Here is an 18,871-nt window from a genome sequence, read left to right on the forward strand (position 1 = left end):
AAAGAGTGTGTATGGGTTATACTTCCATATCACTTTAATATTAAAGGAAGTCAGGATAGGAACTCAGAGTAGGAACTTGGTGGCAGGAGCTGATGTAAAGGTAATGCAGGGGTGCTGCTTAGTGGCTTGCTCAGTCTGCTTCCTTTCTTAATAGAACACAAGACCACCAGCCCATGGATTGCACCACAATAGGACTGGGCCTTCCCCCATCAATTACTAATTAAGAAAATGCCTTACAGACAGATCTTATGGAGGCATTTTTCTCAGTTGAGGTTCGCTCCTTTCAGGTAACTCTAGATTTTATCAAGTTGACATAAAACCAGAACAGGGGAAGAGGCTAAGAAGGAACTGTCAACTGCATACAGGCACACACCTGGCCCTAGCAGCTGCAGGAAGCTATTTGTTTATGGCCTTTGCTCATTTTCATGGACCAGCATGAGAACTCTGCAGAGAGATGCCCACATGCCTGCCAAGGCAGGAGTGCTTACACTGAAGATCAGCAGGAGGGCCTAGGAGCTCCACAGCTCCCAGGTGTCAGAATCTCAGCAGAACAGCTGGGACCCTCAATGAGTCTGCCTTGCCCCAGGACCCAGACAAGTTGGGAAGGCCGAGAAATTCAGCTGGAGCTCTCCCTACCTCATCTGAAGGTTAGACCTAGCTAGCTAGCTGTTGTTGAGGGACTATTTCTGCAGCCCCTGCCTTCAGAAGATAAAAGGTGTCTCTGACAAATATGGCCCGTGTGCCTCCTTATTCCAGTCAGGAGAAACCCTGGAATCCTGAATGCTTCTGCACCTTCCCTTTTACGGTCTGCCAGGTTGCTCTAGGAATGAAGGGTGCTGAGGGGCTTGGGCATAGGCAGATGACAAGACCACAGTCAGTGGTCACAGTTGGCTTACTGGATCACTCTTGGGCAGAGTTTATTAGATACGGAGTCAAGTATACACAAAACATCAGGCCTGGGATATTGCATATATCACCGGAGCTCCTTGGGGATTGGCAGCCAAGCAGAGCAGGGATTTTGCTAAACAAATCCACTGCTCCCTCCCCTTGGCTCAGTACATCTGTGGCTCCAGCCCCGCACACCCATCTATTGTCACTGCTGGAAACTTCTACCATGCCAGGCTTGGCTATCCTGGTCCTCAGCCTGGCTGCTTTCCTGGAGCTTGGGATGGGGGCCTCTTTGTGTCTGTCACGGCAATTCAAGGCACAAGGGGACTACATACTAGGTGGACTATTTCCCCTGGGCTCAACTGAGGAGGCCACTCTGAACCAGAGAACACAACCCAATGGCATCCTGTGTAACAGGTACGGAGGCTAGCAGCTGGGGTGGGAGTGAGCTGAAGCTTATCAGCTTTGGATCTGTAGAACTCCCAATCTGGGGATGAGGTGGTAACAACCTGCAATTTCCATGTGGCCTAAGGTTCTCACACCTTGGTTTGTTCCTGGCCATGGCTATGAAGATGGCTGTGGAAGAGATCAACAACGGATCTGCCTTGCTCCCTGGGCTGCAACTGGGCTATGATCTGTTTGACACATGCTCAGAGCCAGTGGTCACCATGAAGCCCAGTCTCATGTTCATGGCCAAGGTGGGCAGTCAAAGCATTGCTGCCTACTGCAACTACACACAGTACCAACCCCGTGTGCTGGCTGTCATTGGTCCCCACTCATCAGAGCTTGCCCTTATCACAGGCAAGTTCTTCAGCTTCTTCCTTATGCCACAGGTGAGTGAGCCCACTTCCTTTGTGTTCCTTCAACCAACTGTGCCCATTGACCTCTTACATCAGGAAGTCCTTCTTGATCACCACAGGTCAGCTATAGCGCCAGCATGGATCGGTTAAGTGACCGGGAAACATTTCCATCCTTCTTCCGCACAGTGCCCAGTGACCGGGTGCAGCTGCAGGCGGTTGTGACTCTGCTACAGAATTTCAGCTGGAACTGGGTGGCTGCCCTAGGTAGTGATGATGACTATGGCCGGGAAGGTCTGAGCATCTTTTCTGGTCTAGCCAATGCACGCGGTATCTGCATCGCACATGAAGGCCTGGTGCCACAACATGACATTAGTGGCCAACAGTTGAACAAGGTGTTGGATCTGCTACGCCAAGTGAACCAAAGTAATGTACAAGTGGTGGTGCTGTTTGCCTCTGCCCATGCTGTCTCCTCCCTTTTTAGCTACAGCATCCGTCATGGCCTCTCACCCAAAGTATGGGTGGCCAGTGAGTCCTGGCTGACTTCTGACCTGGTCATGACACTTCCCAATATTGCCCGTGTGGGCACTGTGCTTGGGTTTCTGCAGCGGGGTGCCCCACTGCCTGAATTTCCCCACTATGTGGAGACTCGCCTTGCCCTGGCTGCTGACCCAACATTCTGTGCCTCACTGAATGCCGAGCTGGATCTGGAGGAGCATGTGATGGGGCAACGCTGTCCACAATGTGACTACATCGTGCTGCAAAACCTATCATCTGGGCTGTCACAGAATCTATCAGCTGGGCAGTTGCACCACCAAATATTTGCAACTTATGCAGCTGTGTACAGTGTGGCTCAGGCCCTTCACAACACCCTACAGTGCAATGTCTCACATTGCCACACATCAGAGCATGTTCAACCCTGGCAGGTAAGGGTAGGGATTTTTCTGGGTTTTGCCTGCTACTGCAGGAACACTAAACCAGGAAGAGCCAAATCTTGTCGTGACTGGAGAGGCTCATGGGTCAGCCTTACCCTGACTCCACTCCACAGCTCCTGGACAACATGTACAATATGAGTTTCCATGCTCGAGACTTGACACTGCAGTTTGATGCTAACGGGAATGTAGACATGGAATATGACCTGAAGATGTGGGTGTGGCAGAGCCCTACACCTGTATTACATAATGTAGGCACCTTCAATGGCACCCTTCAGCTAGAGCACTCTAAAATGTACTGGCCAGATAACCAGGTAAGGACAAGATAGGCAAAAGGCATGGTGGGTAGAAGTTTGTGGGTCTTGGGCCAATGCTAGCCAAGGGGATCCTAACCCAAGGCTCCATGTCCAGGTGCCAGTCTCCCAGTGTTCCCGACAGTGCGAAGATGGCCAGGTGCGCAGAGTAAAGGGCTTTCATTCCTGCTGCTATGACTGTGTGGACTGCAAGGCAGGCAGCTACCGGAAGCATCCAGGTGAACCATCTTCCCTAGATAGCCTGCACAGCTGGGCTAGAGGACAGAAGCATACAAGTCTGGCAAGCCCCCCCCCCCCAGGGCTAATGTTGAGGCAATGACTGTGGGGGCTGGCTGGCGAGTCCTGTCTCCCATTACCAGCCCCCACACTGCCCTTCTCTTTTCACCACTACAGATGACTTCACCTGTACTCCGTGTAACCAGGACCAGTGGTCCCCAGAGAAAAGCACAACCTGCTTACCTCGCAGGCCCAAGTTTCTGGCTTGGGGGGAGCCAACTGTGCTGTCATTACTCCTGCTGCTTTGCCTGGTGCTGGGCCTAGCACTGGCTGCTCTGGGGCTCTTTGTCCACCACTGGGACAGCCCTCTTGTTCAGGCCTCAGGTGGGTCACTGTTCTGCTTTGGCGTGATCTGCCTAGGTCTCTTCTGCTTCAGTGTCCTTCTGTTCCCAGGACGACCAAGCTCTGCCAGCTGCCTTGCACAACAACCAATGGCTCACCTCCCTCTCACAGGCTGCCTGAGCACACTCTTCCTGCAAGCAGCCGAGATCTTTGTGGAGTCTGAGCTGCCAATGAACTGGGCAAACTGGCTATGCAGCTACCTTCGGGGACCCTGGGCTTGGCTGGTGGTACTGTTGGCCACTTTTGTGGAGGCAGCACTATGTGCCTGGTATTTGATAGCTTTTCCACCAGAGGTGGTGACAGATTGGCGGGTGCTGCCCACAGAGGTACTGGAGCACTGCCGCATGCGTTCCTGGGTCAGCCTGGGCTTGGTGCACATCACCAATGCAATGTTAGCTTTCCTCTGCTTTCTGGGCACTTTCCTGGTACAGAGCCAGCCTAGTCGCTACAACCGTGCCCGTGGTCTCACCTTCGCCATGCTAACTTATTTCATCACCTGGGTTTCTTTTGTGCCCCTGCTGGCCAATGTGCAGGTGACCTACCAGCCAGCTGTGCAGATGGGTGCTATCCTATTCTGTGCCCTGGGCATCCTAGTCACCTTCCACCTGCCCAAGTGCTATGTGCTTCTGTGGCTGCCAAAGCTCAACACCCAGGAGTTCTTCCTGGGAAGGAGCCCTAAGGGAGCAGCAGATGGGAACAGTGGTAGAGGTGAGGCAACTCAAGAACACAACAAATGACCCCTGACCAATGACCTTACCTTTAGTGAACCCAGCCCTACCAGAGATCTCCTAAGCCAACAAATCCTAAATAGTACCTCAACCTGAGACTTAAAACACTTAACTATAGACTCAGACTCCACTGACCTTAGCCCCACAGTAACCCCCCAAGGCCTGCAGTGCACAAGATGGACCCTATGAGCCTACCTATCCCTCAAAGGCATGATCATCCTTGATCCTGTTATGCCCACCTAAGGCCTGCCCAGGTGACCAAGCTCTATTAGCTTAGAAAATGACCCACAAAAGGTTCTTTGAGACTCCATAGCCATACTTCAAATTCAGGAATTCCCCAGGCAAACCCTGGGAGGCCAGAAGGTACTACTTGCCTGAACACGCCCAGCCTGGGGCCCTCACTCAGCACCCTGTCCAGGCATCCCAGGAATAGAAGGCTGGGCATGTATATATGTATCAGGAAAGAGCAAGAAAGACAGCAAGCAGAGGACACTCAGGAGGTAGGCAACACCCAGCCTTCTCCATTCCTGGCTGAGCCCTAGCCTGTAGGAGAGGACCAGGTCACCACCAGCACCTTGGACAGAGCATACAACAGGGTGGGGTGTGGGTCAGCACCATGGCCAGCACCAGCCACCCAGGACCCCTGGAATCAGCTACTAGTACCAAGGACAGACAAGTTGCCTGCGTGGCCCCTTACTGGCCAGCACCAGGGACAGAGCCACATGACTATGCGGCAAGGGACAAGAGCGTCTTCCATCTCCAGGCAGGATCAGACCTGGGTCAGTTCTGGACTGGCCCCCACACCTGAATCCGGAAGCAGCTTAGCTGGAGAAAAGAGAAACAAGCCACACATCAGTCCCATAAAATTAAACGCTTTTTTAGTGTTTAAAATAGCATTTACACAGAAGCAGCATTTACACAGAAGCAGCTCTATGTGAACTACCCAGTCGCTCAGACTTTGACACAGTGTCTAGTGTAGATGTGTGGGGCTGCTGTGCCAGGATGTCAGTGGCACATGGTGATGGGCAGCCACCAGAACAGTGATAGGACAGGACCTCACCTCTGCAGCTCTTGTGTTCACTGTCACCCGCCATTGAGACTGAGACAGTAGACAGGAGCCAGGTCTCTCTCCTGTCTCCCTTACTAGCCATCCTCCACATACCTTCAGTCCAAACTGTGTTGTTGTCTGCCAAGTAGCAGGTGGGGAAAGGGGCAAGCAAACTGCCCCTACTGGGTAACCAGCTGCCACCCTCAGAGCAGGCAGGCTAGCAATAAATAAATAAGTTAGACCCCACCTGGGCAGCCAGAGAGGTTTGAGGGCTCTGTCTAACCCCTCAAGAATGCCACCTTGGCCTGACAGGTGAGGCCCATGAACTTAGTGATGGTCAGACTGTGCCCCTCTGGGAGACTTTGGGGAAAAGGGTAACAGAGCCCAAGAGAGCCTTTTGTGTCCTAAATGGAGGTCACTTCCAAAAGAGGAACCAGGAGGTGGTCTCTGAGGCTTGTGCTGAGGACTTAAAGACAGAGATGTCTCCTTACAAGACTCTACTGATACTTGAGCTGCACCACCATCAGCAGACAAAATGTCAAGCCAATATCCTGGTGGTATGGCTGCCTTCAGCCCCTCCTCTGTAGCCTGCTCCCTTTGCCATGGCCCAGTCTCTACAACTGATCTATCCTGGCTGGCCACCACTAAGGCAAGCCCACAGAGCTCCTGGCACAGCAGGAACACAGACTCTCGCCACAGGTAGCACTGAAAACACTGGTTGATCATCACATGATGTCCACAAAGAACTCACATGGGTTTCCCATGGCCTTTTGGAAGGACTGGCGGCTACCTGTAAGTTCTGGAGGAACAGCAGCCAGCTCCCGGACAGGTGGCCCTCCAGGTGGCCCACCCACTACTGCATAGGCTTTTGTAAGGGGGTGCAGTGGGGGGAGCCCTGGGGCAACAGCTGAAGCCTGACTTCGAGGGCTACTGCCACGGCTAAGCTGGCTGACAGGCCGCTCCCACCAGCTGGTGCTACCAGACCCACTTGGTACTGTGTGGTCTGATTCACTGCCACTACCCCCAGCTCCAGTTGCCCGGCGCTCCTCTCGGCCTGGGGTCCGATGGCTGCTCCTTGTGGACCCACTGCTCTTGCTCCCTAGAAGGGAAGGGACAAGTCAGCACTAGGCCTGGCCACTTCCAGGACCATCAGTTGCTCCCAGCCAGCCAGGGCAGGACCTGGTGAGCCTGGGGATGGTAGGGGAATGGCAGCCATGCAGATACCAGAACAGCTGAGAGGCGAGAAGCTAGGGGCAGTGGCAGACAGCAGGGACAATAGGGGCCAGCTTGGCACCCCACACCTAACCCCAATGCTTGAACCATTGTAACTAATGTTACAGCTGAGAAACTAAGAAACCAGTGAAGGCCTTGTGTGCCCAGCATTCCCATTAGCCATCCTGGGTTCACCACCCAAAGACCCACTGTCCACCCAACCCCAGAACCCTGGTCAGCTAATTTTCTTAGCCCCTGTCCTGAAAGTAGTGGGAACCTGAAAACACGTGCTGGCTGGGGACATGCTGAGAGGGACACAGGGGGACCTGGCTTACCGGCCCGAGGGTCCACTCTGCTAGTCCTTCAGTCTAAGGCTTGCTCAGCACAAAGCAAGGGATAGCACAAGTCACACACCAGTCCAGTGCTCACCAATGGCGAATAGGACTGTTTTGGGCCAAGCTGAGCCTGGTTACATGCAAGGGCCTGTCCAAGGTCAGTAGTCAGTCAATAGCTTCCCCTTGAGCATCGCCACCCTCTGGCCCAACCTCTCCTGAGTCTTTCTCTGAACCTTGTAGCACAGCTGCTGGCCTAACTGTGCCCCACTCTGCCTAAGACCTCCGCTTTAGGCCATCTCCTCCTCAGGGACACCCACCCTTCAAGGTCTTCAATATCCCTGGGATATGCTTTATTGGTGTTGTTTCATATTCTTGTCTGGCACTCTGTCGGGATGCAGGCACCATAACTGATAAAGTCCATTCTCCCTCTAACTTGGAACCAGAGAGTGCCCCTACTTGATGCCCATGGCTACTCTCATCCTCATTCCTGCCACATCATCTGTCCTGGCCTCTTGCCTCTGCCACCTAGCACACCAGGCCTGTTCCCACCAGGCCGTCTTCCTATTCTCTAGAGGTTTCTAACCACAGAACCACACTGAGTACTCACATCAGCCCCTCCCTGTCCCACACACTGACTCCTAAGATGGGACCCACCAGGACCCAAACACACAGCAGGAGCACAGAGGGAAGCATCAGGGCCAGGCAGAGCCAAGGAATGGGAGTGGGAGGAGGGGCTGGCATGACTCTCACCTTCACTCTGCTGACTCCCAGCACTGCCACTGCCATAGCTGAAGCCAGGGTCCTGGTAAGCAGGTGGGAAGCAGGGCGGGGGTCCTGGGTACTGGTAGGGGTAGCCTTGACCCAAGGGCCAGGGTACAGATGGGTGGGGCAGTGGGGCCAGTGTGTCCTGATCTGAGGCTCCACTGGAGCCACTGTTGAGGTTCAGGGATGCGAGGTCTGGCAGGAAGGGAGGGGAGGGGTAAGTGAAGGCAAATGGATGAGCCCCACAACAATCCCAACCCGATAACCCCTACTCACTACTGCACAGGTCACCAAAGACATAGTAGCATTGCTCAGAGAAGGTGATCTTGTTCACTGTGTGCCTCAGGAAACCATGCTTCAGCATACTGCTAGCATACTTCCTCGCCTCCCTTCGCTCCTTGAAGCCTTCCACGTGTGTGTACAGCCAGTCCACCACATCCGCCCCTGGCCATAGGCCCATGAAAGTCAGGGTAGCTGAGCCTTGGGAAGCTACACCAGAATGAAGAACAGACTGGGCCCTTCCCACATAGCCAGGGACTCACCAATGACAGCATTGGCAATGGTGATCTTAAGCCACATGCGGTCCCGGATCTCCAGTCCCGAGTCTGGCAACTGCATGACGCGGACAATGGCACTCATGTCACTCTTCACAGTCAGCGGTGCCTCCTCAAGCTCTGCAGAACACACTTCTCTAAGCCCAGGCTCACTGCGTGAACCTCCATGGGGCAGGGGGCAGGACCAAACCTCTATCTCCTACCCTTGGGAGGTATCTCTCATCAAAACTCGACCTAAGACTGGGATATTCGTCCCTGCCCCACAGTCCAAGTACATATGGGCAAACCAGCTCCTTCCCCTCCCCCAAGGACACCTCCCTGGAGAGCTCAAGCTGTTAGTTATGTTAGGTAGCAGAAAAGCAAAGCAGAGGCTACCATGTCCTCCCAATCCTCAGCACAGGCCTGGCAGGACCCTTCAATTCATGCAGATGACCACTATGGCCAGCCTTGGAGAGATATGTACATGTATCTTTGTTTACACAATTGTGAAGGTGTTGGAGGCAAACCAACACCTTCATATATAATAGGCCCCTGGAACAGCTCCGATGAGCACAAAGCTCAAAGCTAGAGCTGACCCTTGCCCTTCAGCCTCAGTTTCCTGGGGGGCTCTTGTGAGCTGCCACTTACGTGGGGCGCCGGGCACTGAGCTGGTTAGTGAGGAAGAGCTGGTGCGTGTGATGGCGCTGGAGCAGGGACTCGTACCATAGCGGGGCAGAGCACCCGTCAGTGCTGCTGTGTGGGACAGCCAGGCAGCCGGGTCGATGGGTCGAACTGGGTCAGCTGCACAGTTATCACATGGCAACAGATGACAGGTGATAGTAAGTAGGCAGACAGCACAGAGGCAGACAAAAACGACTCTCAGACTGGGCCTAGGAGCCCCACCCTACCCCACCTTTCCATGGGGCCACTCACCCCTTGGGATGGTGAAGTAGCTCCGAGGGGTCGGGTCCCAGCACTTGGCCACTGTGAGACTGATGGGCCTACAGAGTTCAGCAGACCGAGTCGTAGGTGAGGCCTGCACAGCCCCTCCCATTCCATGCCACTCCCACCCCCACACGGATCCCCCCCTCACCCCGTCTGGGATACGATCTCCCGAAGCACCCGCACAGCATCATCGTTGCTCATGTTCTCAAAGTTGACATCATTCACCTATGGGGTTTGTGGGGTCAGGGATTGGTGGTGGGATGTGGGTACATCTTGTCCCCACAGTCCCCACATGACTCCCACCTGCAGCAACATGTCGCCTGGCTCAATGCGGCCATCAGCTGCCACAGCCCCGCCCTTCATGATGGATCCAATGTAGATGCCGCCATCACCCCGGTCGTTGCTCTGGCCCACGATGCTGATGCCCAGGAAGTGGTGCCTCTCTGCAGGAGGGGCCATGAGCGGGCCCCAAAAGGTCCCAAGGCTGTACCCACCCCCAGCAAGCACCCACAGCCCACAAGGCCTCACCCATGTTGAGAGTGACAGTGATGATGTTCAGGGACATGGTGGAGTCGGTGATGCTGCTGAAGGAGGAGGCCTGTGGAAGGACCCAGTGAGAGGCTGTGTGCCCACCATTCAGAGCAGACACCCCACCCACCTGCTGCCTACCCGGTCTGTCTGCCTCAAGCGCTGCTTCCGACGACGGCATTTGTGCTTGCGAATTAGCCGAGAGGAGGTGCTCTGCTCGGTAGAGCTGCTCAGCCTGAGGCAGGGGACCAGAGGCAGGAACAAGAAGCCAGGAGTCAGAAAAGTACAAGGCACAAATATGTATAACCAATCAGTACTCTTAACCATAAATACATACTCCAGCACATACTGACATGTACACATGCCACCCACCGACTCGTGTTGTCTTCTTCATCTGAGTCGATAAAGCTGCTAGATTCAAGCTCACTGCTCAGTACAGTGGATGCACTGTCTGGAGGTAGTCCCAGGTCCCGCCGCCGGTCCCCTCTCAGGTGCCCATTGGTCCGGGCAGCTGTGGGGATGGTAGGATGGGAACCGACTGTGGGACTTCAGTGATCACAGAATGAGGGTGGCCTGTACATTTCAAAGCTTATGCAGTGACTCTGGGGCCACAGGGGCTAGGAGTACCAAGTTGGGGCCTCTACCCAAGGATCACTGCTTGAAAGAATCTGTGGAGTATTTCCAGGGACTTGGAGTATATCAAAGGGATACCAAGGGAAGCCACAGTCATAGTACCCTCATCACGGTTTCGGCGTCGGGCTCGCTCCCGTCGGTGACTGACCATAGACTCTGTGCCTGTCTCATTGTCCATTCCGTCACGGCTACTGGCAACATTTGGACTGCATAGATGAGAAGCAGGTGGAATTGGGTAGACCAGGTTGCTGGCAGCCAGCACCTCGAATGATTCCTAGTCCCCAACCCCCCAGGCAGGACCCTAGTTCTAGAAGGTTCCTCCCACCCAACTGCAGGCCCCTCCTCTGTTGTCAGCTTCACTCTTCCCAGGTGGGTCTTGGGTAGCAAGTATCCAGCAATGGCAGATCTCTGCCCCTGCTAGGGGCCTTACTGGAAGGAGGGGGGCCTGGAGTCCCCAATGCCGCCTGTCCTCTCAAGGGGTGGGGGCAGGTCCGTGTGGCTGTCAGTGCCCTGGGACCCTGCATCCGAGTGAGCGCCCTCAGCCAGGACCAGCTGTGAAGGAAGAGTGAGGCCTTGGATGGCCATATACTTCAAGACCACCCCTACAGGCACCCAGATGCTGCCTACCTTTGTCCAGTTACTTTACTTCTCCCAGGAAGATCCCACCTGCATCATTCTGGTGGAGCCACCCATAGACTCACCCAGGAAACCACCCGGCCATTGAAGCAGGGCAACTTGGCATTGTCATCGAAGATCTCCTCCTTCACCACCCTGTGGTCAAACAAGGCCACAGCTGTTACTGAGGGTTTACCTAACACATTCTCTTCTTAGGGGCTCTGCTGCTCTCCACTGGCCCCAAACCCCTGATCCTTAGCACTGGGGTAGATGTAGAGAGTTCATGGAAGGACATCCTAGAACTCTTGTTCACTTCCAGAGTCAGCCTCTAGCCCTTGGTGAGTCAGACAAGGCTAAAGGTTCCTGGAAAAGTCCCTAATGGTTCAGCTTCATTGGCCCTGGCCGAGATTTATATCAGACCTACATATGCCTGCTCATGGGGACGCAAAAGCTCCCTCACTACAACATATAACACCTGAGACTCCTTTGGGAACTCTCTGGGCTTCCAAATTTTAGGGAAAGTAGCTCTACCTATCCAGGTGCTTGGGACAACCTATGGCTCTTCTCTGCCCCTCACCCCAAATCCCACCATGTGCCACAAAAGCTCCAATTCCAACTAGTTCCAGAAGGGCCTCCAAACCCTGCATTCAGACTGGGCTGGACAGGAACAGCATTTTGTACACTGCTTAAATCAGGCGTACTTACTCCTGTCCTCATCTTCCCAGCACACACCCTCTGTGCCTCTCTGGAGCACTCAGGCCCTAGTCAATGTGATGTGCATCTCATGGTGCTCCATGCTCTTGAGTCTCTGAGTTCCCCCAACCCAGAGAGGGCCTGGACTTCCTGGTATAAGGTACAAGGACTGCCAACCCCTTCTACAGATGTGAGAGGGCCAGAAGGATACCAGCTCCTGCTGCCCTCAAAACCATCTACCCAGCTAGACAGACAAAGTAGACCTCATGCACGAGATCAGTCCCAACTCTCAGGAAGTTTGGTTGCCTTCTATCTGAGGACCCGGAAGGGCATTTAGGGACAGAGCTAGCCAAGCCCTGGCCGTACCTACTGACCATAGCCATCTCTGTTTGTCTTCATGCTGCTTCCCTGGTCAGCATGGCTAGAAAGGAGCCAAGCCAGCCCAAGCAAGATTCAAGGGGTCAGGGATTGAGAACTGGGAAGGAAGCCAGAAAGCCTGGGGTCAGTGTTCAAAAAGGCAGGGACAAGAGCCAGGACAGGTCAAAAGGGGCAGCTGGGAATAGGCTTCCACCTATCTCCTCAGGACCTAGATTCTCCACTCCCTCACCTTCACCCTAGCACTTAGCTCCACCTAGCATAGTGGGATTTTCCACACCTAAAACTTGAATTGAGTAGAACTGGAAAACCAGACTGGTCCTGGAAGTGCACCTGGCAGGAAGCAGGCTTGTGGCTTAATTGGCCCAATGCCAGGGGCAGGGCCACCTCTGCCTGCTGTTCCAGAACCACTGGGCAACAGGAGATTGCAGGAAGCTCTAGCAGAGCAACATCCCATCCTATCTCGGGAATAAGGCCTTTGTCCACCCAATTGTTTGAGACCTAGGGCTGAGGTGGTGGCAGAGGCTGGACAGCCTGAAAGTGAAAGTATACCCCAATCACTTTTCTGATCTTACTGCTGCTTCCATGTGCCCATGAGGTTCTGAATCAATGAATCTCTTCCTCCAATTACAAGTTACAGCCCTGTGGCTTACTCTATTTACAAGCCTGGGCCAAAGCAGCCACAAGAGAGGCTGTCATCACAGGAAGACCTGGGGCTGCTCCATGGTGGGATAGTTTCTCTTGAGGATGACAAAGCTCTGCCTGTGGCAGCTGGTATACCAGGGCCCACAAAAAGCCTGCTATCTCTGAGTAACCTAACAGCAACAGAAAGCCAGACAGGAATCTTCCTCACCTTAGTCCCCAACCTCTACCCCAAGTGGACTCACCAAAAGCCTTTCTCATTGGCACACCCAAGCTCCAACCTTCCCTGACTCACCCATGGGGAAACCTATCAGCAATTTCTAGCACCCACAATAGGACCTGCCTAGCTCCTCAAACAGGCACTGTGTCCCAGCCAGAGCCTACTTGGTCAGACCCTTAAGGTAATATGGCCAGCTTGAGGTCTTTGTACCTCTCAAACCCTAACAAGTTACACCTCTATGGTTCAAAAACTTCGCTTCTTAGCCCTCCCAGCCTGAGCAACCCAAGTCCTGCTTTCTACCTAGGGGTCAGGGCAAGAAGACAGGCCAAAGGGAAATGACAGTACTGAGAGGATGGTGTTTACCCCAGATGCTAGGGCTAACCCTGGTCCTTCCCCTTTCCCCTTGGCTAGGCAAAGGGCAAACATCACAATACCCATGGTAGAGGCAGGAATGGGTACCACAGGTATGTGATGCTACCCACAGCTGTGGTATAGCCTCCTGGGCACTCTATAACAAGAACAGAATGAGGCACAACCAAACCTCCCTACTAACTTGAGCCTTGTATGCCTTGTTTTCTCAAGATAAAAGCTGACCTTAATATGTCTCTACTGACTCTGCACGGTGACTCAGGGTACCCCGTGAGCATTTTGACCCAACCTTAGAATTCCTGGAGAGATCCTTGTGGCCACTGGGCTCTACCATCCACCCCCAGTGATCCACCTCAAGGAGAAATCTGTTCTAAGGTAGGGCCTTTGGAACCCTGCATAGCTTAGCCAAAGAGGACCCAGGGTTTCCGGAGGTTACAGCAACACACAGACTACCTCTCTAGTTACCCAGCCCTGAGATAGTCCCATTCCAATTCCCATGCACATAGAGCCAGAGACTGGCAGAACAAGTAGGCACAGATCATGGAGGTATTTTGAGCTTCAAGGGGCTTCTGTATGCTCCCAGGAGTGAGGGTTCAGCTCCTACCAAGCATCGGTGTGGACTGGGCTCTTAGCCTAAGGAGTTTTACTACCTGTGAACTTGAACTGGCAGGTGTACATAGGCCTCTGACCATAGCTGGCCACTCTTCTACCAACCCATCCCATGGGGCGTTGAGCCCCAGAACATATTGAGTCCTTCCCCACAGCTCAGGAAATGCATTATAATTATCTAGAGTCTCATAATAAATACTAGGGAGGCACATGGAACACAAAGAGGCTAAGTCACTGACCCCAGGCAGCTTAACCAGGGCACAGGGAGCCCTTAGAACATTTGCCAATGTGCAGAGGACCCCAAAGCCCAGGGCTCCTAGCCTTTACCCTTGCCTGCTTCCCTCCAGCTCAGGTAGCTCTTTCTCAGAGATGAGTCTGGGGCAACTGCCAGGCAGATGAACTCAGTATAACATCAGACAGGCTGGTATCAGCAGTACATTCCTAGTAGCAGGAATCAAGAGCCAAATGTATTCACTCCTCTATCATAGACTAGACCCTCCACTGTCACCAGAACAAACACAAAACACCTCCATGGGGCCCACCAGAACCCAGAAGTCATGCTACTACTAACTAAGCCTTGGGGTCCAGGGTCAGAACAACCATAAGCTGCACGCAAGTGGGCATAGAATAGACCTTTACCTTGTTGGCTAAAGATACACACTGGGAATTGAGCCCAGCCCAGGGCAGACTCTGCTCCTTACAAAGTAGCCAGGCTTTGATCTGGAGCTAAACTCACTAGGGTACTCCTCACAGACTCTAGTCTGTGGCCACCCCTGAGGCCACTTGCTTAGCTTCCCTTCTCCCAACATTAAGCTACTTTCTCTTGGTGTCCTTGAAGCTCTGTAGGTAGACCTCAGACAAGGAAAGGAGGGATGCTGTTGGAACAAGGTAGGGTTCCTTTTCTAGGCTCCCAAGTCCACTAAACCATCAGAGTACCAGGTCAGAGTCATGGTAAGGCCTACTGACAAGCTGCTTGTCTTTCTGTGTCATCCCTAGTCCAGACTCTACCACTAAGTTGCTCTGCCTCTTAGTTCTTCCACACACCCAGGGCACCCAACTTGTCTCTCTGAGCTCTCTGTTAACTCCAGACCCCACTGCACAGACATTTCAAACCCACCCAAAGGAACTATTCCTGCTTCAAGACACATCTCTGCTATCCCATCTCCTTAGCCAGGACACCTGCCAGTCCTCCAAATCTGCCACAAGCACAGATAGTAGGGAATCTATGTGAGCTGATGCTGGGTTACTGCTCCTGGCACACCCTACCCAACATGGACATCAGAGTAGAGGGACAGGTACCCTCAGGAGACACCCAGAGTATATAGCAGAAAGCAACCCAGGTCTACTCCTTACCGCTCACACCTTAGGGTGTAACAAGTTTGTGAAAACATTTGTGACTTTGGTCACAAAAAAAAAAAAAAAATCCAAAATGCACCAATACTTGGATCCAGAGATACCCTGTCCCTGAGAGTAGAGACCACAGGAGGTGGCCCAGACAGGAGAGTCAGGAAAGACCAACCTCCAGAGCAAGGCCTTCCAGCCTCCAGGCAAATGGACAGCACCCGCCTTTAAGCTGTGAGGGACACACTCTCCTTTTCTTTTTCCTGGTGGTTGGGGCTCAAGGACTGTGTAGGCAAGAGAGTTTAGTTATCCAAACCAGGTTCAGTCCTGCCTAGACACCCAAGGTCAGAAAGAGATCCAAGCTTGACCTGACCCATGGGCTGCCCAGGGACCCTGCAACCATGGAATCCAGGAAACAGCCTCAATGTCAAAGCCCTGAGATGCAGTCGCACACAAGGGCACCAAGCACACCTGCTCCACCCACAGGGCCTAAGCATGCTACCCTGCCTCCCCACCCCCCAAACACTGCCAAGCCATGGACTCAAGTTTCTGTGGCTATGCCCTCTCAGGCCTCTGTTGCACTGCCAGTCCCTGGCTCACTGTCTCAGAGGCCCAGCTTAGCTCAAATAGGAAGTCCCATCTCCTGAGACAGCCACCACAGCCATTTAGCTAGGAAACACACTACGTTAGAAGCTGACTCAAGTCAGGAGATAACCTGAGCACCTCCCAGGAATGTAAATGTTGTGTGGTTCAGAAAGGTCAGGGGCACAGGAGCCAGGAATCAAGGGGGCAGGGTACATCGAATGAAGCTTCTTGGTTTCCAGTGACCCTTGACCTCTGCCTTGCCACAGAGACTCTAGAGGGGCCAGAAAGAGTCTGTTTTCAGGCTTCAGAACTTTTCTAAGCTCCAGAAAACAGATGGGTGCCTATGACCCACCTATTCCACATTACTCCATCTCAAGTGGAGGATCCACTGGGTGCTAGGAGCCACAAACCCCCAATCCTTCTCCTTGATCCCACCCTCTACCCTCATCCCCTACCCCCATCCCCAACCCCCACCCCCGCATAAAACTGCACACCCTCCAGGGCAGTTCTGAGCCCCGGGTTTCCTCCCATAGAAGAGGAATGCATCAGAAACTGTGCTTAATCAGAGAGAAGGGAGGTGGCTTTGAGAGTGGCCTTCAGCACCCAACTTGGACCAGCTGGGCACAGGAGCACCACCGAATGGTGGTCAGAAAGCCTGGGCCCTCGCCTGTCCATCAGAAAGAACTGTCTGGCCTACCTAGAGGGTAGTCAAGGGCTCGGATCCCCAGCTTGCCACAGACAGGGTCACCGAGGTACAGAGACTCTACCTACACCTGCTGTAGATGCGCCGCAGGGTTGCCGGCTACGGGGGCGCTCTCTGACGTCCCCAGACCCGAAAGCCCTGTCGACGCAGACAGGTGCCAGCTCATGTCCGCGCGGGGGCCCGGGAGCCACCACACACGCGCGGGAGAGTGCCAGCACCCTTGCCCAGGCCGCAGGGCCCACTGACCCGAAGTCCTGGTCCATAGACTTGAAGAAGAATTTGTAGGCGTGCACCGGCCGGTTGCTGAGCACGTTCTTGAAGTCCGCCAACGTGACGCGCTCGGGAGCTACGGGCAGCTTGACCAGGTACGGCGTCTCCTCCTCGTCCATGTGGTAGATGATTTTGGTCTCCGCCATGGCGCGGCAGGGGCGACGCGGAACCCGCGCAGCTTCAGGGCCCGGCTCACCTCTCGGACGCGGGGCGCCCTCCCAAACCGCCGGCCCGCGCCCCGCCCGGCCGCCCCGCGGCCCCTTTGCGCGTCCGCCCCTCCCGGTCCTGGCTCGCACCCGTTCCCCGCCTGTTGCCCCGCGGCCCGCGGCCGCCCATCCGCTGCGGCCCCGGAGCGGGCGCGAGGGAAAGCAGCTCAGAGGGCTACTGCGGCCCGCCGCCCCCTTGGGCTGTTCAAGAACCGCCTGGTGGGGTTGAGCCCACGGCCGCCGGAGGGCGCTTCAGGGCCGGTGACGTCACTGGTCGCCCGCAGCGCGGGCGGGGCGGGACTGCGCACGCGCAGAACGGGTCCGGTGGGGCTGGGCTACGGTGTGCGCGCGGGCGGGGCAACTCGGGTGGGACTGGGCAGGCTCCGGAGGCCGGGCTAGTTGGGTCTCTTTGAGCACTGGCTTCGGGTGGGGCTCTGAGTTCCCTTAGCCAGGAGCCCTACCCCAGTGCTCGCCCAGATTCCCAACAGGCTACAGTCCTTGCGGCATCTGCGTCTGAGGTTTGTGGGCCGATAGTCATGCTGGACCCCAGAAAGACAGATGGATCCTGGAAAGGTCGCTGCCCTTGAGCCAATAAGATCTGCCAGGGAGCAGAGGAGTGTCGTAAGGCTAGACCGGTCCTGATTCTCCTACCCAATCACAGAGCCTCCTAGGTGTCCAGAATGTGGAGGCACTGGCCACTTTGGCGGTTTTGGGCGTCCTACAAGAATTCGAAGATAGCTATGCCTAGCCCAAACAGCGAGAGCCTCACTGTGCTCCCACGCTAATCCTGAGCTCAGTTCTTATGCCCACTGCCTTGTCCCATTGGATCGCCAAGAAACTCACATAGTGACACAGGTATACACACAGATATCCAGGCAAGACCCAGGCTGCAACTGAAGCCAAAGGGATCGCCCTGGACACTGTAGATTGAACCAGCCAGTTGTCCTCTGCAGACCAAGGAAGACTAGGTCGCCCCTCCCTCCAGGATGGCCTAAGGCCATTAGAGGAAGTAATTCACTGGCCAGTAAGAAGAATGGGGAATGCATAGGATATTGATCAGTGATGGAGAAAAGGGGTGCCTGTTGTGACCTTGGACCATCCCCAGACACTAAACCAGCACAAGGAAAGATCCCACCACTCCCTGGAGGACCCAGAGGTAGGCGTTGAATGCCTATACTAAAGGTCACTGAAGTCAGCCTAAGCAGAATTCTCCCCCTTACTACAAACTGCTATTCTGGAATATTCTGGAAATCTATACTCCCTTTGCCAGCAGCTGGCCTTCCTTGAATCTTTATAAGAATAACCTAAAGAAATCGGGCAAGATGGCTTCAGAGGGTCTGCCCAAAGAAGAAGGAAGACAGTCCCTTTTATGAGTGCCCCTCAGGCCAGACACAAGCTACTACTGGTCTATTGGTCAGAAGCACTCGAATAAAGGGGTCCCCATAGCCCAGATGTCCTTGATTCCCACCTGACACCCCAAATTATAGAAGGAATTAGAAATCAGAGGCTTGGTAGGAGTCAGGGTACTGATGCTGATGGGGACAGTTTGGGTCACTGTAGAAGAGATGGATATGATGTCAGAGCCCATTCCTCTCCAGAAGTGGCCTTGTCCAGTAGCAATGTGACCTCTGATGGGATCAGAGCCCACTAGTGTGAGAGACGCATCCTCAAGCCACACCTCAGTAGGTCACTGAAGTCCTGTGAGGAACTGCCAGCCTTCCCTACCCTCACTATTCTTGGACCAGTGAGAAGATGCCTGCTGCCATGTCTGATAATTTGAGTTTGAATCCCAGGACCCAAATAGTGAAGGCTGAAGGCTACCGGGGAAAGGAGAGAAAGAGTTCTTGCAAGTTATCACCTGACCTCCACATCCACACCACCCATTTATCTATATTCACACACTATGAATGAAAAAAATTAATAAAATTTTATTAACTAAAAATGTGATGTGATGACATGTATCTTTAATC

General features: G+C 54.0%; 2 protein-coding genes across 4 annotated transcripts; one reads left to right on the forward strand and one right to left on the reverse strand.

The window, feature by feature from the left end:
- Nucleotides 1-887: 887 nt before the first annotated feature.
- Dvl1 (dishevelled segment polarity protein 1) lies at nt 888-17,173 on the reverse strand. 3 transcript variants are annotated; one of them, XM_028784843.1, is made up of 16 exons: nt 16,672-17,173; nt 10,975-11,044; nt 10,704-10,825; nt 10,376-10,479; nt 10,013-10,151; nt 9,782-9,875; nt 9,641-9,710; nt 9,416-9,555; nt 9,261-9,337; nt 9,101-9,168; nt 8,816-8,968; nt 8,177-8,308; nt 7,911-8,078; nt 7,623-7,829; nt 6,116-6,424; nt 888-5,102 (listed from the first exon to the last, which is right to left on the reverse strand). In XM_028784843.1, exons 1-16 carry the CDS (start codon nt 16,839-16,841, stop codon nt 5,047-5,049), a joined length of 2,079 nt encoding a protein of 692 aa, XP_028640676.1. In that variant the 5' UTR covers nt 16,842-17,173; the 3' UTR covers nt 888-5,046. The 3 variants fall into 3 exon arrangements, with proteins under 3 accessions (XP_028640676.1, XP_028640675.1, XP_028640677.1); XM_028784842.1 differs by lacking the exon at nt 888-5,102 and having other exon boundaries at nt 5,134-6,424; XM_028784844.1 differs by lacking the exon at nt 888-5,102 and having other exon boundaries at nt 5,134-6,424; nt 8,891-8,968; nt 16,672-16,905.
- On the forward strand, nt 1,115-4,417 carry Tas1r3 (taste 1 receptor member 3). Its single transcript, XM_028784848.1, has 6 exons — nt 1,115-1,305; nt 1,421-1,721; nt 1,808-2,611; nt 2,734-2,931; nt 3,029-3,149; nt 3,325-4,417. Exons 1-6 carry the CDS (start codon nt 1,115-1,117, stop codon nt 4,284-4,286), a joined length of 2,577 nt encoding a protein of 858 aa, XP_028640681.1. The 3' UTR covers nt 4,287-4,417.
- Nucleotides 17,174-18,871: the final 1,698 nt, after the last annotated feature.

Source organism: Grammomys surdaster, unplaced genomic scaffold (genome assembly GCF_004785775.1).
Source record: "Grammomys surdaster isolate TR1022 unplaced genomic scaffold, NIH_TR_1.0 124903, whole genome shotgun sequence".
Lineage (NCBI taxonomy): Eukaryota > Metazoa > Chordata > Mammalia > Rodentia > Muridae > Grammomys > Grammomys surdaster.